Source organism: Saccostrea echinata, unplaced genomic scaffold (assembly GCF_033153115.1).
Source record: "Saccostrea echinata isolate AGI-Se365-2 ecotype Australia unplaced genomic scaffold, CSIRO_AGI_Sech_v1 ptg000054l, whole genome shotgun sequence".
Taxonomy (NCBI): Eukaryota; Metazoa; Mollusca; class Bivalvia; order Ostreida; family Ostreidae; genus Saccostrea; species Saccostrea echinata.
Window position 1 is genome coordinate 1,373,538 of NW_026889803.1, and position 26,381 is coordinate 1,399,918.

At 34.5% G+C, this 26,381-nt stretch overlaps 3 protein-coding genes across 4 annotated transcripts; 1 reads left to right on the plus strand and 2 right to left on the minus strand.

Annotated features, from left to right (window-relative positions):
- Positions 1-646: 646 nt before the first annotated feature.
- Positions 647-18,995, minus strand: LOC133172646 (fructose-bisphosphate aldolase-like). 2 transcript variants are annotated; one of them, XM_061307587.1, is made up of 8 exons: positions 18,983-18,995; positions 3,513-3,653; positions 2,882-3,148; positions 2,486-2,646; positions 2,225-2,308; positions 1,949-2,123; positions 1,581-1,780; positions 647-1,324 (listed from the first exon to the last, which is right to left on the minus strand). In XM_061307587.1, exons 2-8 carry the CDS (start codon positions 3,622-3,624, stop codon positions 1,232-1,234), a joined length of 1,092 nt encoding a protein of 363 aa, XP_061163571.1. In that variant the 5' UTR covers positions 3,625-3,653; positions 18,983-18,995; the 3' UTR covers positions 647-1,231. The 2 variants fall into 2 exon arrangements, with proteins under 2 accessions (XP_061163571.1, XP_061163570.1); XM_061307586.1 differs by lacking the exon at positions 18,983-18,995 and adding an exon at positions 6,461-6,564.
- LOC133172536 (mitochondrial ubiquitin ligase activator of NFKB 1-like) lies at positions 10,228-12,740 on the plus strand. Its single transcript, XM_061307447.1, has 3 exons — positions 10,228-10,397; positions 11,536-11,738; positions 11,859-12,740. Exons 1-3 carry the CDS (start codon positions 10,278-10,280, stop codon positions 12,634-12,636), a joined length of 1,101 nt encoding a protein of 366 aa, XP_061163431.1. The 5' UTR covers positions 10,228-10,277; the 3' UTR covers positions 12,637-12,740.
- LOC133172647 (zinc finger protein 664-like) lies at positions 17,351-23,469 on the minus strand. Its single transcript, XM_061307588.1, has 4 exons — positions 23,406-23,469; positions 22,557-22,650; positions 19,983-20,056; positions 17,351-19,205 (listed from the first exon to the last, which is right to left on the minus strand). The coding sequence occupies exons 2-4, from the start codon at positions 22,633-22,635 to the stop codon at positions 17,997-17,999; spliced, it is 1,362 nt and encodes a 453-aa protein (XP_061163572.1). The 5' UTR covers positions 22,636-22,650; positions 23,406-23,469; the 3' UTR covers positions 17,351-17,996.
- Between the last annotated feature and the right edge of the window lie 2,912 nt (positions 23,470-26,381).

The following is a 26,381-nucleotide window of genomic DNA, read 5'->3' on the forward strand; positions in this document are numbered from 1 at the left end:
TGAATCTACAGTACCTGAGGATGTTCCTGTATAAATAAGATTGATCATTGCTTTGCTGGTCTTGAGAAGATTTTTTTCTTATATATACCCTTGCAAAACTTTGTTTACCCATAATGGTCCCACCAAACCCCAGGGGATCATAATTCAAACAAACTTGAATTTACACATGTCTGGAAGCTTTCATACAAGTTTCATCTTTTCTGGCCCAGTGATTCTTTAGGTTTTTAAATGACCCCACCCAATTTTTACTCTTGAATTCTTATTTATCTCCCCTTGGAAGATGGTGTGGACCTTCATTTGAACAAACTTGAATCCCATTTACCAAAGGATACTCTATGCCAAGTTAGTTGAAGTTGGCCCAGAGGTTCTAGAGAAGATGAAACTAATTTGATCAGAAAAGCTCACTTGAACCTTTGGCTCAGGTGAGCTAAAACTACCAAGGCCTACCTGAACCAAACTTAAAAGGATGAGCATCAAAGGATGCACGCTATCAGAGCTGCTTCAGATGCTGGATTTGACCTACATTTTCCAGATGAGTGATCAGGTTATTGTCCTTGGAGCAGGCTCAAAGTGAAGCTTCAAGCCCTATTTTTCTAAATTTCCCATTAAATTTTGATGCTTTTTTAAAATAAGTAACAAAGCAAGATTACATATACTCTTCTTTATTGTTCCCTCATTTATGGCAAAAATCATTCATTGTAAATATACAAGTATAAGGCTGAAATGAAACAAAAGCTAGAGAATACATGTACATGTATACTTTAATAGGTTGCACCGAATATTACATAATGAAAAGATTTCATAATGTCTTGGGCAGTAGCATTACATTTTAATAAACATTTAGTTCAAACTACAACAAAATATTAAATTTGGCCTCAAAATATATTAAATAATTAGGTACACAGTACCAGTGTCAATCACAGTTAACAAGTCAGCTCAAGTATGTGGTTATTAATATTTTAAAAAATCTATATAAAAAAATGACCAATTGCAATTATGGCAATGCATCAACTCTGAAGTTGGTGTAGTGTGTTAAAAGATGCGAGATCAGTTGGAAAAAAAAGCTAAATAGTACATCAACATGGAAATGTACAAGATATATTATGAGATATGAAACTGATGTTGCATTGTGTATTCGCTGCTAATACATGTTGAGGTTCTATTGTCTCCCAGGTATTGTTCTAAATGTTTATATTGCTGTAGGATCCTATTTTATTGTTTATTATGGCCTTCAGTATGCATGATTGGCTACAAACAGGGATTCTCCTGAAGCTTTGCCTGATTCACCTCCTTGGTATTTTCCCATGGCAGCAAGTCCATTGGCCTACACAAAGTAAATCATGAAAATGTTATTTATTAAAATACATTTTAAGTATATATGAACTTAAAATTTTTTGGTAAAAGGCTACATGCAAAAAGTTTGCCTATTATATGTCCAGGAGTAAAGATGTATCCATCTTAAAATCATCCTGGCAACTAAGGTCATGGATTTTGCAATTTTGGTAAAGGGTTAAATAATTAGGCAAACAGTTGCCCTGATTGATATTCAGGAGTAAAGAAGAATGTTGAAGGCTTCATACCTTAGCTCTGGTCAGAAGCTGCTGCTGTGCAGCTTTCACATTCTCATCCTTGCCCTGCCAGGCTTTCAGTACTGAGGCCTGTAAAGCTCGCCCAAATGAGAAAGAAAGTGCCCAGGGCTTAGGGCCTTGACAGAGATTTATGGCGTTCAGATTGATGGTAGAATCTTCCTCAGATTGTCCCCCTGACAAAAAGGTGATCCCTGGAAAATAGAAATTAGAAACCCAAAGTTAGATAGATAAGAAATAGTTACCAAGGTAAAATCTATTGCATAAATTTGGGAAAAAAATTATATTCTTGTTAAGAAATATTTGAAAATTAATAGATTCTGTTTACAAAAAACATGCATAAAAACTGAGAAAGTACAAACCAGGGACAGCTGCTGGAACCCCACGACTGAGGGCTATGACTGTAGCTCTACCGTTCTGCTCAGGAGTGTATTTCTTGGTACAGGACTGACCAGCAGTGACCATGTTTGGTTTCAGTAAAGTTCCTTCCAGAAAGATGTGGTGGTCAGCCAGGGCTTTGTAGGTGAAGGCCAGGACCTGGAAAATGACAATGAAATTGCAATGATATTTAAATGCCATTAAACAAGTGTAATTTGTGATTTCCATTGTCAGAAATTATATGAAATGTGTGTTTATACCTGTTCAGTTACTTTTTGTGCTGTTTCTAAATCATGATCTCCATCACAAAGAACCTCTGGTTCAACTATTGGAACAAGGCCATTCTGGGAAAAAAGAAGTCATTTACTTTATATATGTCTTACTGATGAACAAAATTCAGGTAGTCTAAAAATGTATATTCATTTAGTAAGATTTTTTCCAAGTTTCCGAGAATAGATAAACAGGATGTCTTTTTTCATTCATACACTGTAAGTATATGTACTACATTATTCACAACAAACCTGTTGACAGATGCTGGCATAACGAGCCAGAACATTGGCATTCTCAAACATAGCCTGGTAAGAAGGTGTGTGAGAACCGATCTTGAGGACACATCTCCATTTAGCAAATTCTGCTCCATCCTTCTTATACTGTGCACATCGTTCAGATAAACTATCCAAACCTGGAATAAATTCATTGATTCATCTGACTATAAGGTAAGTGTACAAATTTGTATGGTACTTTCTTTAAAACTATGAAAGGGAAGGTAATTTTTCAGCTTTCGGAATTTTTAAGACAACACCCTTATGGAAAACACTTTCAATCATTGAATTTTTATTTGGTAACAATTCATGTAGTCTTTATTTCGTATAAATTTATTTCTAACAAGTCTTTTTTTTTGAGGGAATTAAGTCTACCTTGTGTTGTACTTTCTCCATCTGTACCAGCAAGGGGAACAACTCCTTTGTCGACCTTGATGCCAGGGATCATGCCTTTGTCCTTCAGAATTTTCACAAATGGAGTGCCGTCCTTTGCTTTCTGGTAGAATGTCTCATGGAACAGAATGACACCGCTGATGTTCTGAGCAACTGCGGGGTCTGCTGTGAACAACAGTTCCCTGTATCGTCGTCTATTCTCCTCTGTGTTCTCTACACCAATGGAGGCAAACCTCTTGCCCATTGTACCTACAAGATAATTATAACTTCATCAATGCTGCATTTCATGTATGATTGAAGTTTCTTGCCCAGCTAAAGGGTATTATCAGTATGTTTGTGCGATTGGAGTCTCTTGCCTGCCCAAAGTTTTGAACATGAACAAATGATAAAGGAAAATTGTTTTCCTTTCTTCATCTGTCTCTATTAGTAAATATAACACTTTAATATAACAGAATAATCTAAAATACAGTGACTGCTTACATTAACAAGGGTAGTCTCAGATTTTTTGACATTTCATCAACAATATTACAAACTTTTAGTTATAAGTAACAAAGCATTTATTTATGCCTTTTCAATGTAACAGTTAATGAATATACCAGACTTTGTTTCTTACCAGTAGATTCATCAGCTGCCAATATCCCCTTCCCTGGTGCCACAATGGCATTGGCAATCTTTCGGAGTTCATTCTCTTGATCAACAGTCAGGTATTGTGGAAATGAAGGCATGCTTGAATGTCACAGTAAAAAGTCCAGATCTGAAACAGTGTAAAAAACAAAATTGGAAACATCATATTGGTAGTTGATCAGATACAGGTATAGAGAATTCACTGTATAACTAAATACTGCCCACAAACATGTGTTAAAAAATGCAGTCTGTCCTGTTTGCAGGTAGAAATCAGCTGGTGTGAGATAAATAATTTAAGTTCAAGGGAAGATCCTAAGAATATAGGTCATGATTGAGATCTGCAAACAAGCTGATAACAGAACAAAGACTGTCTACTTTTTGGATTACTGTCCCAGTATGTATTATGAATATATCAGTAGATTAAATTGACAAGATTATATATACATGCCCAAGTGAAATTGATACAAGTATCACATTACAAAATCCCTCAAAATTTGTGATCATTACTGAACATAAATGTTGAACATGCAAGTCATCAACCTTAAGTCACAAACCATAAAGCATAGAAGAGGCAGTGAGCACATTTTTTCCCCTATTTAATTCTGATATGTAACATACTGTCTTTTTGCCAACAAATTAATTGAGGCCATGCATCGTTAGTCTTAGAATGTTTCTGTTTGAAGTAATCTGACCCATATTTTTCAAGGTAGGTAGGTAGGTTTTTTTTTTAAATTGAATTATCTCAGAACACATTGATAACCATTATTTTCATTGCAATATATATACACTGGACAGCTAGACAGACTTGATATTTACCAGTATTGCTGTAAAAACTTTAAATCTCAGAAGCGTCTTTGAGAAATGATAAACCTTAATTTTGAAAATGATAAGGACACTCCGTATTTCCCTGGAATAAAAAAAATTTAAAATGTAAAGTACTCAATAAAAAAAAGATCGGCTTGGTGTGATTTTGATGGGTCGGTCGGAGTATATTAAACAAATCATTTTTGATTGTTAGCTTGATGTTCAATATACCCTTTAATGACAAACTTATTCTGTCAATAAAGATGACATTGATCATGTAACAGCCTTGGTGATGGATCATGACTCATGAAAACTGATAAAATGGGTCAATACAGATTCAAATTATGGTTGTCAAAGTGTTAACCGAGCATAGTTAGGAAGATATACATGTATGATATATGCTAATTAAATGAAACAATACTATAGGCCTGGTTGTTCTGCCCAGCATATCCTTTGACAATAGGCATATACTGCAGTACTCTTTGAGCATCATGAATGGCCAAAACCAGACTGTGAAAAAGGGATTTTAATAACACATTATATGTCTGATTGTCTATTTGTAATTACATTACCTGAAATTATTTGAATTGTTTGGAAATATTGGGAAGTAGGAGGTTAAATTCTTTTCCTTTATTCTTCATGCACTTTTCTTTCATTAAGTCACTAAAAAGTATGCAGGTTAGGTTCCTCTGACCCATATTCTTCATGCACTTTTCTTTTATTCAATAAACTTGGGAAGTAGGGGTTAAATTCTCTTCCCTTTATTCTTCATGCACTTTTCTTTCATTAATTCACTAAAATTGGGAAGTATGCAGGGTAAATTCCCCTAGCTGACCCTTATTCTTCATGCACTTTTCTTCCATTCACTAAAATTGGGAAATGGGGTTAAATTCCCCTCCCCTATTCTTCATGCATGCACTAGCTTTTTCAATCGTTTCCAAAACTTATAATAAACTTATTGTTACTTTTTAGGTTTGCAGGAAATACCCAAGTCCTCTGTCTACCTTATTCTTTGAATATATCATTCTAATGTGAATTGAAATTCTTTCCTCCTCATTTTATTTCTCCCTCCCCCTTATTGTCATTCATAGCCCCCCCCCCCCCCAAAATCTCTTCATCCCCTTTTACATGCACATACTTTAATTCTTCCTTTGAGTATTGTATGTTCAGAGTATCTTATGCTTTGGTGAGAGGATGTTGGGATTACTATTATAAACATGGATATGATAATACAAGTACACAAAGTAAATGTACTATCAATTAAAGTGCTGCTGATACATAATGATTTGTGAATCATTTCCTCCTGGGTTATGATCTAATTTGATGTGTACTTCAATCATTACCGGTAATTTTTAAACTGAAAATGGTTTAGGCAAACTCTATTCTACTATATATTTTAATTTACTATGAAAATGTTCATTGAAAGGGTGGTTACCCCCCCCCCCCCCCCCAATTTTTTTGTAGTGTAGTGAAATCTGGTCATGTTAATTTTTACAAAAATCTCTTCTTAAACATTGTTTATAGTATAGTAGAGATGTTTTTTTTTTTAACAATGAAGGTGGGGATTGCCTATGGTTTGAACTACCTCCCCACCATCACCAAACAGGAATAAATAAATCGGAGGACTTTGGGAAATCTATTTTTTTTTTATTTGCTATCAAAGTTTTTCAGGTAAGTTGTAAAAAAAAATTTCCAGCTGCCCACTTTCAAAAACGATACTAAGTATACACAGGGACCTTTATACTTGTATATAGGTCCCTGGTATACGTGATTGATACTGGTTCCCAAGTCAGAGCATTGGTGATGCGTAGTACGTTTTCATTAGATAATGCGTAGTATCTCATTAATTATGCCCAAGAACATGGTTAACATGGTTAATCTAAAATTCATATGCAGGGAACGATAATCATTAACTAAATTTTGAAAGTAGGTTTATATCCTGACCATAGGGTCAAAAGCCAGCGTGTCCATAGCGGTACAAACAACATGAAATATCTGTCACTAACTTACACTGTACATGAGGCTGCAGACAATTCAACTTTTTGGTAAAATTATATGATTAAAATTTTACATGTTTGCTTATACAAAATATAACGTATCGTATACATTTTTTTTAACTTTAAGGAATATTACCTTCGCAAAAATCCTCCCACTTGCCGCTGAGCCGCTTCGAAGTTGATGAGTTGTTTACCACGCTGTAAGTAGTGGGTGTGTGCATTTGACGCTAGCCGATTGGCTGATTGAAAACTGTCCTTGACATGAGAAAAAAACGTTTGTAAACAGATATTTCTGATGCAATGAATCACATTTGATTTAAAAGATTTTTTTTTAATTAAAAAAGACCTACTACATTTATTTTTGTTTGAAACCAGGGACGTATATACTTACTAGGTCCCTGTTGATACTAATAGGCTTTCGTAGAAGGGGGGTGTTAAATTCAATTTGAGAGGTGGACAATCAGGTACTCTTCCTGGGTGCTATATATACACTCATTGCCGTTACAAAATATCTTAAGTGTGTACATTTACAGATATTGTCTCTTCCTTTAGCCAGCGTCTTATAATTATGTATGTACATATATAAAGTACATTTTAAGACATGCATAAGAATGAGCTTTATCGACAAACCGGTGTTGTAGAGTAGGATTTCCCCCATAGCCAACTCCCCCCCCCCCCCTTTTCTTTCTCAGAGTAGGATTTCCCTAGATAGAACATTCTATCGTTAAAATGATGTCCTACGGACCCGGTGATGAGGGCTTGTCCCGAGACACAGTTAGATTATTCTAACTAGGATTTCCCCTCTTTTATTAATGCTTATATCATATCGACAATATTTATGAAAGTCAACTGATTATTTTATGGATATAAGAGTGTTTTTGACTCATGAATTGTCGAATTTAGTATGAAATCTTAAAACATATAGTTCAAATCATTGAGTCTAAATCCAGAAATTTAACATTTGGGAAATTGTAAAAGATAGTAAGACTCGATGTATCAATTAACACCCTAGCTCTCTCGGCGCAGCGGTACCAGGGACCTATATACTAACAGTAAAATATACTCTTTGATCTGGTGTACTCGTGTATAAAAGTTCATTAATTTGACATCATTAATGGCAAATAAATGGCGTTATATGCCAAAACACTTTTAATTAGATATTGTCAAAATGGTGACGTTTGGCGATAATGTGGAGCACCAAATTATTAAGCAGAACTGTGTTGAGCGGGATATAAATCCTATCCAAACGAAAAACAGAAACATAAATCTCGGGCACAGGCTTATCCCTAGTTGAAGAGGTTTGAGGATGGTTTGACTGGTTATCCGATAGAAGAGGCGTTTTGTAAAACAACAAAAATGAAGACAAACTGAAAGTCTGGAGCTGGACGTTATAGGTCTAAGTGAAGGCCGCTGTTAAACAATGTGAACTGTTAGGTTTATTATCGGAATTGAGAATTGTATATTAAAAGAATTAATTCCGCATCTTTTGGTAACACTAGTATTTGAGATGTATAAATTGGTAAATAAAGGAAAATTAAATACAGTGCTGAATTTATGCTTAAACGAATTTTATCAGAAGCACATTTCCAGACCAAATTCACAAACGCCATGAGCTACATTTTGACGTCGTCAGTGTTGCGCCGACAACTGATTTGTAAGATTCGTTTACCTGAGATAAAATGTTATTTATGGAGATATTTCATTGAAGTTTCTATGCATTATTCAAAAAATGTTGATTATGGTGTATGCCAATTTTTAACTTTATAGTATTAGTGAAACAAAAGATATTGAAAATGTTCGCGTATTTCTGGGACAACCCTCGTATGTCACCTAGATCCCAGTGAGAGCAAATACTCTCGAATTGAAATAGAAATAAATGACCAATTTTTAGATCCATGGCAATAATTAAACACCAGAATTTTGAGAAGACACTTGCACATCAATGTTATGTGCATGTAGATTGAATTACAACTGGAGAGGGAAAAAAATCATTTAATTATAAAATTCCTTTTATTTCTATGAATACAGTTAATATTTATCCAACCGATAATATTGTAACATTTTTTTTTTAGAAACGAGGTTTGCCCAGATGAAAAGAATAAGATTTTAATGCTTCAAAAATTGGTTGGACGGTTACTGAGATAAATGAGATTTAAAATTTTCATTTTCCACACATCGTATATTTCAATGGAACTAGTCGCCATTTGGAAGAAGGGACACGTGTAGTTCAATATGTCGCCTCCTTCCCCTTCATACACAAGTACAGCCATTTGATGGGGGGGGGGGGACTGGCTCTGGGGGAAATCGCACTCTATAACTATTACACAGAGTAGGATTTCCCCCCGGAAAATTGAATCTGGTGTGGGATTTACGTAGGGGAAATCCTACTCTAGAGTCATTTTTCCGTGGGGAAAATTGTACTGTAGAGCCTATTTTCCAGGGGGGAAATCCAACTCTAGAGCCAGTTTTCCGGGGGGGGGGGGGTTGGTTGGTTAAGAGAGGAAAGCCTACTCTACAAGACCGGTATATCGTGATTTAATTGCGTGATACATGTATGTATCGTTATACGGAGACTAAAATATATACATAACCATAAATTCCAGAAATTATTTATAATTATTTGTTCATACTTTTGAATTACAATTCAATTACAGGAAGTGTAAAAAATGTTGAAAACTGTAAAAGAACGGCATCCTAGCATCAAAACATGCTTTATATTAGGTAAATAAAAATGAAAAAAAAAGTGAAGTTACATTTTTCGAGCATATTTACAAGAAAAATATGGATATTCATTTAAAATTATTAAAAAAAAATTATGTGTAAAAATATCATGATATTATTGTGATACAGTATTTGGGAGGAAAATACCGTAATATATTACAATACAAAATTTTTGGCGATACCCCCAGCAATATGAGCTGCAACTTGGGCATTGGAAAATTTTTGTTGCAACATTGTAAAAAAAACTATTTCAATGACAATAAAAAGAACGTTTGTAAACTTTTATTGCTGATATTTGCGATGGAAGAACTATATATAAGCTTTGATTGAGCAAAAAATACATTATTGTCGTCCTGTACAACATTGATCTCATTGTATAGAAATCTTTCTTCTGAAACAATTAAATACTTTATTTAAGTCTAATTGATCATAAAGGTTTAAGTTACATACAGATTTACCATAACAGCACATTTTGACAGCAAAATAAAATTCTCTAAAATGCAGCTCATATTGCTTTAACATGCTTAATGCACTGCACGTTGGGGATATGTTAGCGCGACATTATATAACACATAAATACATTATATTAACGTAATTTTTTTCCTACATGTTTCTAGCTGTTGTACACGGATTTAAGGAATAACTGTCTAATTTTTTGGATTCATGATGTGATCAATCGAGTGGCTTGCGTGATAATTTGCATAAACGCCGAAGGCGTTTATGCATAAAATTATCACGCAAGCCAATCGATTGATCATCGTCATGAATCCAAAAAATCTGACAGTTATTCCTTATATTTACATGCTCCTGATTCTGGAAATTCCCGTGCTAATAGCCCCGCTTCTGTCTCTATTTGTCCCGCCCCGCACGTGATTTTTTTTAACCGCGCCTATCGACGAACCAGTAGATTTATGTAGAAATAAAGTATTTTTACAATTTGTAATTTTATCTCGGACAAATACATTGTAAATGTAAATATATGGTAATAATTCTATAATTTAGTGGTGTTATATAAATATAAGCACAATGACCGGGGCGGGATATTTATTTCCTTACTAAATTATCAGCTAAAGACTATTCTTGGATAAATCGGGGTGTGATGAGACCCCTTCTGATACACAAAATCAGTCTATTTTGATTGGGATCGGAATACTTTAAAATATTGTATAGTGAAAATGTCAGAGGAGAGGTGACAGATAAGAGACATATCTCGCCGCATCCTCACCAAAATAATGGGTGTAATAGATGGTGTAGATGTTGGCATTCTTTTAGGGATTGGGGTTGACATCCTTTGTTCATATGGGTTATATCGTTTGTACAAACGAGCATTGCGCAATGCTGTAAACATAGAGGTAAGCGTTGTCGATTGAAAGAGAAAGTAGGATACAAATGTACTTCTTTCCCATGCTCGATACAATCCATTCAGTTAGAAAATGGGATATCCCTTCAAATAACATGCCAAATTCTTACGCCCCTATCAATTAAAAGATGTTTTGCAATCAATTGGATTCGAATCAGTTGATGAGTAAGCTACATAAGGCGATAAGCCTTTTGTGTGTTAACTTAGATTGAACATGATTATACTGAAACAATAGATGCAAGCAATAATTATTTTATCTTTCACAATGGGAGGTTTCAGTAACAATGAAAGCTAATTGCCATTCAGTGAAACTGTTATGGGCAAGTTAGTAGAATAATCTGTATCTCGCACTGGACTCGCAGAACATTAAGCCCTCAACAGTTAGAAAATGTCCCATATACAATCAGGGGTGAGACATCCTCGCAAGCCAAGGGTCCTGAGTCAACACGTTGCCGTTGGATCCCTGACATATTTCATTCAATTTTTGTGGGCTGACTGTAGTGACGTCTTCTGGAAAAATTACAAATCTTGATTGTTTTTCTTATCTCTCAACCAATCACATTAAGCCATTCTATGTTAAACAACTTGTAACACATGCGTTTGAGGTGTCAACTGAATCCTTATTGGTGCTTCTCAATGAGAGAAGCAAGCCCACAAATATTGAATGAAATGTGCCAGGGGTCCAACAACAACGTGTTGACTTGGGACCTCTGGCTTGTGAGGATGGGGGTGAGACTGAAAATGATGACTACTAGTCATTAAATAAAATTTTTATTATGAATAAAACTTGTAATTTTTAAGAAAATGATGAAAACAGTCATAAAAATTTAGAGTGTTTCTAGAAATACTAAGTTACCTCTCTTTAAAAAATGTTAGATCCACCAACCAAAAAAGGACAGAAAACATTGTAAACAAACTTCATTTCACAAATACTGTTGACTACAATACTGATTATGTTGACAGTGCAGACTTCAACCATTAGAGGAAGCTCTTGTGGATGGATTATCTACAAAGATAGCACCTTTTTGAAAAATAAATGTGGAGTTTATTTCTGACCCATAATTTTATACATATAATTTGATCTGTATTTTACCTCACTTTGAAATGCCTGTTATTATTTCTATCTTTAGAATGTTGAACAGTATCAGATCAATCAAGACCTGCATAAAAAGCTTGAATATATGCCCTACAGAACCATACCATATGGGTGTATAGAAGGAGTTGTCAGCCCGGTGGGAACGACACTGAAGAGTCACTTCAAGGAGAAAACTGAGGGAGTCATGCAACACCACTCGCTAATTGAACATAAATCAAGGAGGGTCCAAGGCATTTGGTACAATCGAAGTTTTCATCTTATCAATTGTTAGGTCACCTGAGTCTCTTAGTAAATTGTTAAAATTAAAACTTAATCTTTACATTTGTTTTTAAAAAGACTGTATGTTTTCTTTTAAAGGTCTGATGTGAAAAATGTCATTAGAGACACACTAGAGGTGATTCCATTTTATCTCGTTCCACATGGAAACTCATGGTATCCTACAAAAGTCATGGTTACTGAGCCAAACTCTGCATACCATATTGATGAAGAGTTGACCATCATCCATGAAAACTTTGCTCAGTCCGAGTCTAATGTATTTAAGAAAGGAATGGAACTTATCAGCGGAGAGGTGAACAAGGGTTACCAGGAATCAGAAAAAATGTTACTTGTTGGAACACACCTTTTGGCTATTGGTAAACTTGTTAAAGAGGGAAGTGATATAAAGATGAAGCCACCCTCTTCTGAATATAGGTACATCATCTCCCGGAAAACCAAAGACGAGTTAGCTAGACTACTCAGAAACAAGGCCACATGGTTAAAAGTCTTTTTAGGAATATTTGGAGTAGCAGGAGTTGCTCTCATTTGTTACTTTGTCCATAGATTTTACAGAAAACTTAGAAATCAAGAGGAGGAAGAAAAACTAAGGAGAAATCTTCAGAAGAAAAGAGAGATAGAGGAACAAAGGCGGGCTAGAGCTGCACATAGATCAAATCCAGACAGTTTATCCCCCAGTGAAATGTCCAATTCAGATAGCAATAAATGTGTTATCTGTCTTAACAATGAAAGAGAGGTTGTACTCTTAGATTGTGGACATGTTTGTCTATGTGGGGACTGTGCATTTGCACTACCAGAACCAAAGTTATGTCCTATATGCCGCAGTAAAGTAGTGAGATTTGTTACAACTTACACTCCATGATAAAATTGGATATCCTGCTATGTTAGCTCTGATGTATTGATCAAAGTTCATATTTTTGTATATTGTAGTGCTAAAGAGAGTTCAGTAAATTAATATAATTTTTATTTCTTTGATTCAGTAATTAACAGTTGTACATAGAAAAAAATATAGCAAAGTCACTGTGTCTAACTCATCCTCACAACATCAGGGGTCCTGAGTCAACATGTTGCTGTTGAACCCCGACAAAGATCATTGTTGCCTTTAAACCCCTGACAAAGATCATTCGTTTTTTTTTTTCGGGCTTGCTTCTCTCATTAAGCACCAATCAAATTGAAGCTTTCATAAGTATACAGTTATGTAAACAGAAAGGACTCAGTTGAAACAGGTTTTGTGAAATTTTGCAAAAAATTAAAATATGAGCAAATGATGTGATCTAAAGAAACAAAAAACAAAACAGAAGTCTCTGATGAGACTGTAGCTCTACTGGTCGTACTTATAAAGGAAGATAAAAGTAACACTTAGACTTGAAACTTTGCAACAGCAATAAATAGAATAATGATCCTTGGTTTAGTCTCTTTTTGTGGATTTATTGCAATCAGACTAAAACTGTAGGAGGAGAAGCCTTTTAAAATAATTTAACAGAAATTTTGATTTAAGTAACCATGGCAACATCATTCAACAAATTCAAAAAAACAATAAGGACAATTATGTATCTCAGTGTAGTCTACTTGTATGCCAAGTTACACTGAAATCAGACAAAAAGTGTAGGAGGAGTAGCGTTTTGAAAATATTTCAAGATATTTCTATTTTTAGTTACCATGGCAACACTGTTCATCGAAACCCAAAACTGCTAAAGTGAAATATGTATCTTAGTGTAGTCTACTTGTGTGCCAAGATATACTAAAATCAGACCAAAAGTATAGGAGGTTATACTGAAATCGGACCAAAACTGTAGGAGGAGTAGCGTTTTGAAAGTAATTCCCTGAAATCTCTATTTTTAGTAACCATGGCAACACCGTTCATTGAAATCAAAAGCCGATATACAGAATTATGTATCTTAGTGTAGTCTACTTGTGTGCCAAGTTATATTGAAATCAGACCAAAACTGTAGGAGGAGTAGCGGTTTAAAAATTGTTTACAGACAGATGGACGGACACCTTACTATCACATAAGCTCTTTTGGTCTCTGACCAGCAGAGTAATAAAATGTGCTTTATAATCTTCAGAAACAGTATAATTGCAAATTTGGGATCAGAGGTTGAAATATTGAAAAAACATCTTAAACTTTAGACCATTTTTAGCTAGGCTCAAAAAGCTAATGCAATGGCCATTTGTGAGGTGTGCGTAAACTTTTTTGGAAAATGTGCCATATCTCAAGAACCACTTGGTCATTTTTTTTTTCAAATTTGTCACAGAGTATCCTTGGCCCAAGGGCTTTCATTTGTACTAAAACTAGGGATGTGTCCCTTAAATAAGGGGAGATAATTAGGGAAATAAAAGCAAAGGTAGTGGTTGCTAAAAAAATCTACCTCTCACGAACCACTGTGTAAATTATCACCATACTTAAATTAAAGGATGAGGATATATTGTAGATTAAAAATTGTTCAACGCATCACCCTGGGGCAAAGGGTGTGGTCTCAAGGTCACTTCAAAGTTAACCAAAAATTATGTTTTGTTAAAACTTTGATATTTTGCCCACTGTATGGCCTAGGATCATCAAATCTTGTCAGTTGATGCATCTTCGGACCTCATATCATGTTGACTCAAAAGTAGGTCACAGTGACCTACTTTTTGAATTTTGCAGGTATTCATTTTCAGTTTAATTTTGATGCATAACTTGGATACTTTGATGCCTATGATCAACAAAACTTGTCAGTTTATGCATCATGAAACCTTGAAGTGTGTCAACCAAAATGTAGGTCACCATGACCTACTTTCTGAATTTTATGGCTAATCATTTTCTAAACACGAAAGGTCATTATTTCAGGTACTAAGAGGTTTAGAATCATCAAACCTTGTAAGTTGATGCACATTGGGGCCTTAAAACATATTTATCAAAAAGTAGGTCACAATTACCTACATTTTGATTTTTTTTATGCATGTTGAGTCCTTGGAGTGTATCAACCAAGAAGTAGGTACCTTGACCTACTTTTGCAATTTCATGGCTTAATTTAAATGTTTCAGATACTATAATTGGATTGGAATCATCAAACTTTGTCAGTTGGTGCATCTTTGGTGACCTACTTTTTGGTTGATGCATCTTTGGTCCTCAAAGTATGTCAACCAAAAAGTAGGGCACCATGACCTACTTTCTGTTACTGTAATTCTTTTTATAGTTTGTTTATTTTGTGCTTAAAGTGTACATTTTCATTCATAATGACCTACAATATACAAGACACAGTAAGTGACATACAATACACAACCAAGCCCTGATACACAGTTATTGACATACAATACACAACCATCTTTTGCAATTTCATGGCTAATTCACATACTAATTGGCTAAGAATCATCAAACATTGTCAGTTGATGCATCTTGGGTTCTCAAAGTGTGTCAACCAAAAAGTAGGTCACTATGACCTACTTTTGGAATTTGAAGCTAATTCAGACACTAATTGACTTTGTCAGTCGATGCATTTTGGGTCCTTGGAGTGTATCAACCAAAAAGTAGGTCACTGTGACCTAGTCTTGAAATTTGCATGTGAGGAGTGAAATTTGATGTCAGTTGATGCATTTTGGGTCCTCAAAGTGTGTCACCCACAAAGTAGGTCACTGTGACCTACTTTTGGAATTTGATGGCTTTTCAGTTACAAATTGGCTTAGAATCATCAAACCTTGTCAGTTGATTCATCTTGGGTCCGCAAAGTGTGTCAACCAAAAAGTAGGTCACCGTGACCTTTTGGAATGTGGATTTTTCAATTACTAATGGGCTTAGAATCATCAAACTTTGTCAGTTGATGCATCTTATCAACCAAAAAGTAGGTCACCCTGACCTAGTTTTGCAATTTCATGGCTTAATTTAAATATTTCAGATACTAATTGACTTGGAATTATCAAAATTTTTAAGATGATGCTTCTTGAGTTCTCGAAGTGTATCAACCAAAAAGTAGGTCACCCTAACCTACTTTTGCAACTTAAGGGCTAAATTTAAACATTATGTCAATTTTTTAAACCAGGTTTTTCGCAGGAAAAATTTAGTTACTGAAATGGTGAAAAATGAAAATGGCAAGCAGGTGGCTGCAAAAAGAGTTCATCATTTGTCTCCTACAGTTTTCAAGAGAGGGACTTTTTTAATTTTGTAGAATAATTGTACATATATTGGAGATGTGCATACTGCTTTGGTTTTGATTTTTGATAATTTATGAGAAAAATATTAGCTGCTGAACTTTTTTTGTGTGCAAAAGATTGCTTATAGGGTACCCCATTTGTCAGGATAACTCCTCCTACAGTCTTCAAGATAGGAAGTTCTTATTTTGCAGATCAGTTATACATATATCAGAGATGGGCATACTGAATGGAATTGATTTTTGATAATTTGTGAAAAAATACCAGCTATTGTACTTAATCATTTTTTTGCAAAAATTGGCTCAGTGGTTCTTGAGAGGAATTAAGTCAAAAATGTGAGAAGTTTATAGATTGATGGATGGATGGACAGACAGATGGATGGAAGGATGATAGGTGATCAGAAAAGCACACTTAATTAAAAAATAATTGCAAGACATTGAAAAATGTTGAATTTTTTTCACTTATACTGCTTAGTAACCATGAAAACAGAGTCTTATTTTTAATGACCTGCAATTAAATATATGGATTAAAGATGAAATGATATCTAGACTTATTTCTAAAAGCAAAACTGTACAGTATGATCTTCTGAATCATAGAGCCTATAGAACAATTTTTACTTGTAGGTTGCTCAACATACATGTGCAATCATATCAAATAAATAGGTTCTGGTAATCTTAACATTTGTTGGACTTAATTCTCTGTTCACATGGACAGCTTAATTTGAACTGAACAAAAGTTACTGCAAATTACATTTTTACCTCATTCACATAAAGAATTTAATGCAAATTAGTTTAATTCAAATTAATTTAGTTTTGTATATAAATACTTCTCTGAACATATAAGGTAGTAATACTTGAAAGGACACATGTATATAGTGATTCACCATAAACATGTATATGCTTTAACAAATTCTATATGTATATAACGAATTACGGATATAGTGGTCCACAGGACTTTACTATAACCAAGTTTTACTGTATTTTCATCCCCATGAATTACTTAGCAACTTTACCCATACATCACATTAAATACTTCTTGTCCCCCGCTTTTGCAAAAGTGCAAGGACATTAAATCTAATTTGTCTGGCTGGCTGTCTGTCACAAAAAATTTGACCTTAGTCATAACTTTTAAAATGAGATAAGTATTTCACATGTGAATTACCTGTGACAAGACCTTTCCAATAGTACTACATTGTATAATTTTTGCCTTTTAAAGTTTGACCTTATTTTCAAAATTTTTAATTATCATTGGTAATAACTTTTTGAATTAGAGAAGATAAGATTTTCATATTTCACGTGTACTTTCCCTGTGACAACATCCTTCAATTACTATCATTTTCTACCTCATGACCATGAAGTTTGACATACTTTTTGAACCTTGGCAATTGCTTTTGCACCTGAAGAGAGAGAGACCACAATTCTCTGAATTTATAAGTTTTATTGTGTTCTGTATTCAAGTAACCCTTTTAGTCTGTCTGCTTTTCACTGAATGTTTTTTGAAACAAATCATTTCATCAATATGAGTGTTTGCACATCTTTTCAAAGTGTCCATTTTAAATAAATGCTTTTCTACACAAATCATATTTTCAATTTTAAATATATGCTTTTCTGCACAAATCATATTTTCATTTTTTTCATCTGTATGTATCTTCATGTGTTTCTAGCTTTCAGCTCAGGTGAGAAAAGGTTTTTCTCCAATACAGATATGTTTTCTTATTTCTCTTTTTCTTGTCCGATGGACCTCTTTTCCACTTACAGGCTTCATCTTCATAAGGTGTTTAACTACACTGTAGCATGCGCCATCATATGTCTTTGTAAGTAAAATGATCAACCATGTGTCTGCTTTCATATATCTTATCACTTGTATGGCTATCTGTCCATATGTGTCTGATTAGTTGAATGCTGCCCTGCATACAATACATGTACATTGAAAAGGTTTACTAACAGTATGAATCCTCAGATGTCCCTTTATGTTCATTGAATGCCTTCTGATATATGTAATATTTTTAAGGTTTCAAATCAGTAATGTCCTCATGTGTAAATGCTTAACTTTTTTTATATGAAAGGCCTTCTATACAGATTACATTTCCAATGTTTTTCATGTGTGTGCATCTTCATCTAAGCAACGAACCAACTTCCCATATACACTTATATCAAATGTTTCCTTCTTTTCACTTGTATGTGTCCTCATGTGTCTCTGCAAGGATTTCTTTTGACTGAAGGCTTTCCCACACAGAGTACAATCATTAAGATCTTCCCCTGTATGTATCCTCATATGGTAATAAAGGGATTGTACAACATTAAATGTCTTCCCACACACATCACATTGATAAGATTTGTCTTCAGTATGTGACCTCATCATGTGCATCTGTAGGTGATCTGATCGATGGAATGTCTTCCCACATAAATCACACTGATACCGTTTATCACCTGTATGTATCCTTGAGTGTTTCTGTAAGTTGGTTGAATCACAGAATGCCTTCCCACACACATCACATTTATAAGGTTTCTCACCTGTATGTATCCTCAAGTGTATCTGTAAGCTACTTGAATCAGAGAATGCTTTTCTACACACATAACATTCATAAGGTTTTTCCCCTGTATGCTTTCTGAGGTGATACTGTAAGTGCGCTGACTGCTTGAATGCTTTCCCACATACGCTACATTCATAGGGTGTGTCGCCTGTATGTGTCCTCATGTGTAACTGTAAGTGTCCCGACTGGTGAAAATCCTTTCCACAAACATCACATTTATAAGGTTTATCACCTGTATGTATTCGCACGTGATTCTGTAATTCACCTGATCGTTTGAATTCCTTCCCACACACATCACATTTATGAAGTTTATAAATTTTATGCATCCTCGTGTGATTTTGCAAGGATGTTTTTTCACGGAAGGCCATCACACACATCTTACAATGATATGGCTTTTCACATTTGTGTATCCACATATGATGTTTTAAGCTTTCTTTGTAATGAAATGTCTTTCCACACACATCACAATCATATGGTTTTTCATTGGTATGTATCCTCACATGTTTCTTTAAGTTAGATTTTTCACAAAATGCTTTCTGACACAAATCACATTTAAAAGGTTTATCACCCGTATGTGTCCTCATGTGTCTTTGTAAATGACTTGAGCGACTTAGTATTTTTCCACAGATGTTACATTCATTAGACTTTTTACTTGAATGAGTACTGATGTGTCTTTCCAAAATCTCTGTTTGGTTGTCATCAACAGTAAAGTTTTTTAACTTTTCAGCACCACTTTGACTATGTAAAAGGCTCAAATAAGCCATTTGATCCCCCTGTAAAAATTGACCAAAAAATCATTTCTTTTAATACTATATCAAGGAAATGTTTAGGTGATATTACATGTAAGTAGGTGAGTCAATCATTATTTAAATGAACCAGAAGTATGCAAAATACTTTCCTTTTCATTTAATATGTGACACACCTTCCTTATATTTACATTTTAAATGTTTAGAAGCAGCAAAAATACACTTAATGTTTGAATTTCTCACTGCCCTGTATTGTTATACATGTATTTTTATTAACATCTCTGTAGCCTCATCGTGACATCAAAATGAGCAAATCTAGAAGCTTAATTTCTGGATGCAATTCCATAATCTGTATTTTGAAACAAAAATCTGGGATAAATATGGAATTTCCATAAACAACTCCATCACTCATTAGGGATGTCAATCATGTCATCAGATGCTGGTGAAGAGTTCAAAATTTACTTAGCACTCAGGGCCATTGAGCAGTGAGGTTTCTTTACAGTACCAATGCCTACCATGACACAGGGCCTCATTTTCTAGAACTTCATCCAAAAGATCCACAACTACCACCTCAAAGTGCCAAGTGCTAGGTAAAGGAACAGTTGCTACCTATTTTTAATCAACATAGGTTTGTCATGGCCAGGGTGCCAACCCAAGACCTTCCAACTACAGAACAAGGGTTCTACCTACTGAGCTTTTGTGATGGTTTATAAATTTGTGCATTTGACAGATGCCTGATGGACAGACAGACGGGCACACTGATTACCACAGAACCTTGAAACAAGGTTCTAAAAATTTATTTACCTTCAACATTTTCTGCTCTGGAGTTTCTTCTTTTTCATTTGTGGGGTCACAGTTATCATATGTTTTCTCCTTTTCTACAATAAAGAGAACTTATCTTTATGGAGGCTACAAGTTCTTTTTAATACAAGAATGCAGTAAATCATTTGGACCAAGGCCACTAATCTTTACTTGGATGGGGGAACTTGAAGAGTGTTGCCTTTACAATTCAATATCACAGCAAGAGTCCCCCAAGACAATGTTTTGACAAATTTTGGTGAAAAGAAGCAAACAGAAAATTTTAGGCCAGATATCATAGAGAGGTCTGCATAAGAATATAATCAAACATAAGTAACTTACCTTCATAATAAATATGACCCTTAAGATTATTAAAAATATTTTGATAATTTCTCGAGTTTATAAACTTTTTTTTTTTGCATGGAATGCATTTCTAATATGTTTTAGAAAAAGAAAAATTAATGATTAAAACGGTTACTACATCCCTAGGGTGTAAGTGGAGGGGAAGAGTTTGGTAATGCAGAGTAAAGAGTTACAGACAATGAAATATATTAGGGAAGTCAAAGACAACTGAACTTTGGTACACGTGTATTTCACACATGACATGGATATGTCAGGGAGTTGGAAGTCCCAGCCAATTTTTAACCTCAACATCTCAGACCTTCAGATATCGTGGTATTTTTTCTTGGTTCCACTGAGTTCTAGATAACAAAGTCTGACTGTAGTACTTAATTGTAATAAATATGAAACATCTGAAAAGTTTTTTTTTGTTTCACAAAAATGCAGAAATTTTGACTAGTGGATGTTGATATTGTTGTGGGCTTGGTAAAATTAGATCTACATGCTCAGAGGGCACATGTTAAAAAAAAGGTAATCAAAGATTACAAAGCTCACTTCAACCAATGTTGTCCATAAGTAAGGCAAATCTCGCATCATTTTCTTTTCTAGTTAGTGTACATCCCAAGATCAATATCCATGCAAGATTGGTTTAAGTAGGACTTATTGTTACTTGGAAATAGACTTGCTCAAAAAACTTTTAACCTGTTTACTAATCAAGAAAATTTTGGTCAGTCCTAACATCCAAAGCAAGTCTGGAAGTTTTCATCCTTAGATGCACCATCTATGCAAGTTTAATCATAACAGGCAATAATATTATTTATAATATATAAATAGTGCACGTTTTTGAGGGTAACAGTTGAAATTGACACCCCTCGGAAAACCATTGTCAACCGACGCGTCAGCGGAGGTTGACAATGGTTTTCCGAGGGGTGTCAATTTCAACTGTTACCCTCAAAAACGTGCACTATTTATTTTATTATACTGAATGTCTTTTTGATTTCGGATGTCATAAAAAAATTCGGAGATCGTCGTTAAGGTCACGCTTAGAAAGCTTTCAAACTCCCCGCTTCTATTTTTCTCAATAAGAAAGCTTCGGAAAAGATTTACCAACCTCTTTATTGTTTGTTTGCTACTCAAAAAGTCCTTTATCATCTAAAGTTTGGACTCGCAAGGATGTTTCGTCTGTCGTTTGTTGTTTTCAAGTAAGCTACATCGGACGCAAGCTTATATTGACGTCGTTTATTCGGCTTCTTTCAAACGCACAACCGACGTTTTGAGAATTCTACGGTGAACCGTACGCGCATGATTTGAACGCATGTGATATTTTCGTAATGTTACCCGTTGTCAGGTGTGTTGCTAACGCTGAGGGTAACATTACGGAATATTATACTTTCATGTAAATTAGTTGAATCTGATTCGTCGAGAAACATTTGTTAAAAAACACTATTACCCGCTGAATAATGAAGCCACGCCCACCAGCGTAGCAACAGTTAACATTGCTTGACGACGGGTGTTATTCCAAAAAATAGCGACTGCGCAGAATTTATGCGCGCAAGGTTCACTGTTATATGTATTTATATAAAACATTCAGTATAATATAATAAATATTGCATGTAGTTGAGTGTAACATTGAAAATTTTCACCCCTCGAAAACCATTGTCAACCTCGGCTGCGCCTCGGTTGACAATGGTTTTCTTGGGGTGAAAATTTTCAATGTTACACTCAACTACATGCAATATTTATATATTGTTAAATGCGTCTAAACCAATCAGATTTTAGTATTTAACATGAAAGTATAATAATAGCTACTCAAAAAACATTATCCTGGTCACTCATCTGGAAAATGTAGGTCAGATTCAGAATAAAAAGCAAGTCTGAAAGTGTCCATCCCTACATACATCATCCATGCTAATTTGGTTAAAAATATGGCTAAAATTCACTCATGTGGAAAATCTAGGTCAGATCCAGCATCCGAAGCAGGTTGGTTGGTGTACATCCATAGATACATCATTGATGCAAGTTTGGACCAGGTAGGGCTTATAGTTACTTGGGAATGTATCAGCATATGAAGTTTGATAATGAATATCTTGAATGGTTTCTTTAAAACTAAGTTAAACACTAATTTAAGAAAAGTGAGGTCAAAGGAAAGGTCAAGGTCAAAAAAAATGTTGATGTAGTTGGAATTCATTAATTACTTGAGGAATTACTTTACAAAGGATTTTCTTTTATTATTATACATACCAGTAGATTCGTCATCTGAAACTGGATCTTCAGAAAAAGATGTAGGCCATATCTTAAACTCTGACATCATAATCTGCATTACTGCTCAAAAAAACTGTTTTATAAAAACAAAATAAACAAATTGTTTACAATAATTCTAGAAAATTAGAAAAAATTGTATTATACACAAATCTCTTAAAAAGATCACTGATAAATATAGAATAGCAACAAGATTTTTCAAATTCATACAAAATGTTTCAAAATACACGACTGATTCATAAAATTTATAACATCTAATAAAGAAATATGCCCTACAGTACCAAGTACAGTACGTAATTATTGTTCAACTCATTATCATCAACATGTATTTAATGTACATGCAAACATCAAAGCATTTGTATGGAATTTGAAGCAAATATTAATCATCTAAAACAATATTAAATGTGAGCATGGAACATTGTCTTTGGAATGTAGTCTTTCAATTTCAGCCTTATAAAGTGAAAAAAGAAGCTGTACAGTTTTTCCAGTGACCAAATAAATTTTATGCAGTAAACTGACAAAAACCACATGTTGCTGTTGAATCATAAACACATCATATGCTTTGCAATTCATTCAATTGATTGGAGAATGGGACTGATGAAAACATTGTCAATATTGAAAACTGCCTTCCATAAAAAGGTTACGAGTGTACCCAACCTGATACAGTTATCCAAACAAATGAAATACATCTTTTGTTCAAAAGTGTTCAAAAGCAGTGTTTAAACTACCATTTGATTCGAATTGTTTTTTCAATAGACCTTAGTACAACTAAGTAGTCACATAATTGCGACTTTTTGTGTATAAAAATTCTTGAGGAAAGAAAAAACTTACGAAAAACAGTAATTAAATAGTTCTATCTGCCTTCTTTGAATAGCTTCATTCAGCTATATAGCTATTTCAAGCTGTATAGCTAAATCAGAAGACTGTGCTGGACCTATTCCATGCTCATCCTTTTGATACGGGTGTTGCTAAAACGCGGAACGGAAAGTGGAAGGGAACGGAAAACGGAAAATCTTATATCAAGTTATTTACTTCAAGCATATATAAATCAGACAGGAACCAGTATTCTTTATCATACAGTTTATGTCTCATTAAAAAAAATAACATAACAATTCAATTTATTCATGACCCTTCCATCCCCCCCCCCCCCCCCTCAGAACTACATGCGGTGGTCAATGAAATACATACTAATTAGACACACAGCCCAAGCCAAGTATCTATCTGATACTCATTCATCACTTGTCCAAATCTAATTTTTAAAGCTTATTCACCAAAGACAAAACTCTCTTTTTTATCATTTATTATGTAACAGACAATGGTGTTTTAAAACAGGGGAGGGGTGGGGGGGTTGGGTGGCAGAGAAAGAGAATAATTATGTACACATTTGTGTTCCAGACAATGATCACTGACATTAAGGAAGCATAGAGGACATGCTTATTAAAACTAAGGGCATGTGTGGATCTAGAGTGGGTGTGGGATGAGGTTCGGGCCCCCTGAAATTTGCGGAGTTATTACGTGTACGTTGTAAAGTAAATATTTATTAAGAAAAATGACCCCCCCCCCCCCCCCCAAAAAAAATCACGGACCCCTGTGAAGTTGATGGGAAAAGTACACAATATAACCCATCCACTCCTAAAAATATCCTGAATCCGCGCTATCCACCATTAGGCACTTGAAGAAAGGACAACGTAGGCTACATCTATGCATCACCCCCCATCTCTACCAAATAATATATAAATTACCAGAGTGCATTTTCTGAAAAATGTGTGATTTCTCCATCATAGCAATTTTAAACATATTCTGTGCAATCGGTCAGTGTTGTTTTCCAGTTTCACAATTTGGCCAAATACGGGGGATGGGGGTGGGTGGGGATGCAGAGTTGTACGATATCATGATCATTCGCGCTCTAGGTGCCTGTGCATCGAAAATTATGTTGTGTTCGCACATATAAATATCGAATACTGGCTATTCATGTTGATCAGAGTGGTCTTTTATAAAGCTAAATCACTCATTTCTCACCACAACGTTTTATATATACCACATGTATATATTTTATGTTTTCCGTACCCTATGCTTTGCTTTTGTACTGGAAACTTCATATGAGAATACCGGTTTACATGAAGAGATCAACTCATTCTTAATAATCAAGGTTAAATATGAACAACACATATAATTTATATTGTTTTTGGTATAATTTGTATTTTTCAAGGGCTTTAAACTGGTATCATATTTTCCGTTTTCCGTTCCGTTCCGCGTTTTAGCAACACCCTTTTGATACACCTTACTGTTAGGCCTTATTTCATCACATAGAGCAAATCAAAATAGCCTGACTGTATCCCGGAATGGCATTTCAGTTCAATAGTATTTGTAAGTTTAATGAAAACATTTTATCTATCAACACTTTCCTCTATAATATGCAGAAACGTATAAAACCAGAGTCATATATAATAATATATGCCTGCCCTATGGTAGGGAATGGAACAACATTATGATGATATATTTATAATGATATCTTGTTTCTCAAACCTTTCTCAGCAATATATCTCTATTTCTTACGATGACATCTTGTTTTAAAGCATATCTTTGTGCAAGGGTCAACATTAGATTTCTTTTTTTTTTTTTTTGGTTAATAAGAAAAAAATCGAAAAATCACCTGTTACCCTTTGGGTAAACAAACCGAAATGCCGATCCCGATATTTAACGAGACTCGTTCTGTGCTGACAAAATATATCCATCAAGTTCTTTTGACCCTCGAAAGGATCTGTTGCCCCCCAATTAACCTGCTTTGAACAACAATCTGTTATTGGGTCAAACAAAAATCTGAGCGTATCAAAGGATCTGATTTTAATTAGATTGTGTCTTAATAAATTACAAAACCTATATTTACACAAGTTTATCAAGTAATTTTATTATGACAAAAAATTCTTTCGATCTAGTTTTGGGGTGAAGTCATTAAAAGCAGGTTCCGTAGCAACAATTTTCAAAATGGGTTGGGGCAACCAGCACCCCATATTAACAAGCAGGAAAAACAAAACACACGTATACTCTCAAAACTTGAAAATTGGAGGGGGAGGTCGGTGGATTGAAATCTCTCTAACTTTTCGGTATATTTTGTTTTTCATATGCTGGAATTTTCCCGAATTCGACCTTACAGCAACAAAGAAAGAGGGACAGGTTTAAATGAAAATTCACATATGAAAATTACAGCAAAAAACTATTCTCAGAATAATCATTGCCCCCCCCCCTCGAAAAAAACAAGTAACCCCTTCCCTGAATGCATATTTCACAAGGTAATATTAAACATGGCCTCTTTACACCCCTCCTACTACATTTAAAAATAATTTTTTTCCATTATTATAAATTATACAAATTATTTTCCATACTTTCTACATTTCATTTATGCACTAAAATCAACCCATTCCAGCCTTATTTACATCCCAAAGGCAGAAATTTTAAAGAAAAAAAAAACTTCTATCTTCTTGCGTGCATGGTCAAAAATTAGAAATCTTTAATATAACTTTGTCTCTAGATCGCAGTTTCGAACATTAAATTTCTTTTTTCATTTACCTTATTTTTTTTATTTGTTCGTTTATTTTCTACGAAAGCCCGCAAGGGTCAGTTTTAGGTCCATTTCTTTTTCTTATCTATATCAATGACATAACTGAAAACATACAAAACCAAATAAGACTGTTTGCAGATGACACATCCTTGTTTGTCATTGTAGATGCTGACAAAGTCAGCCCAGCAGTATCTCTTACTGATGATCTTGAAAAAATAAGACAATGGTCTCATCAATGGCTAGTTGAA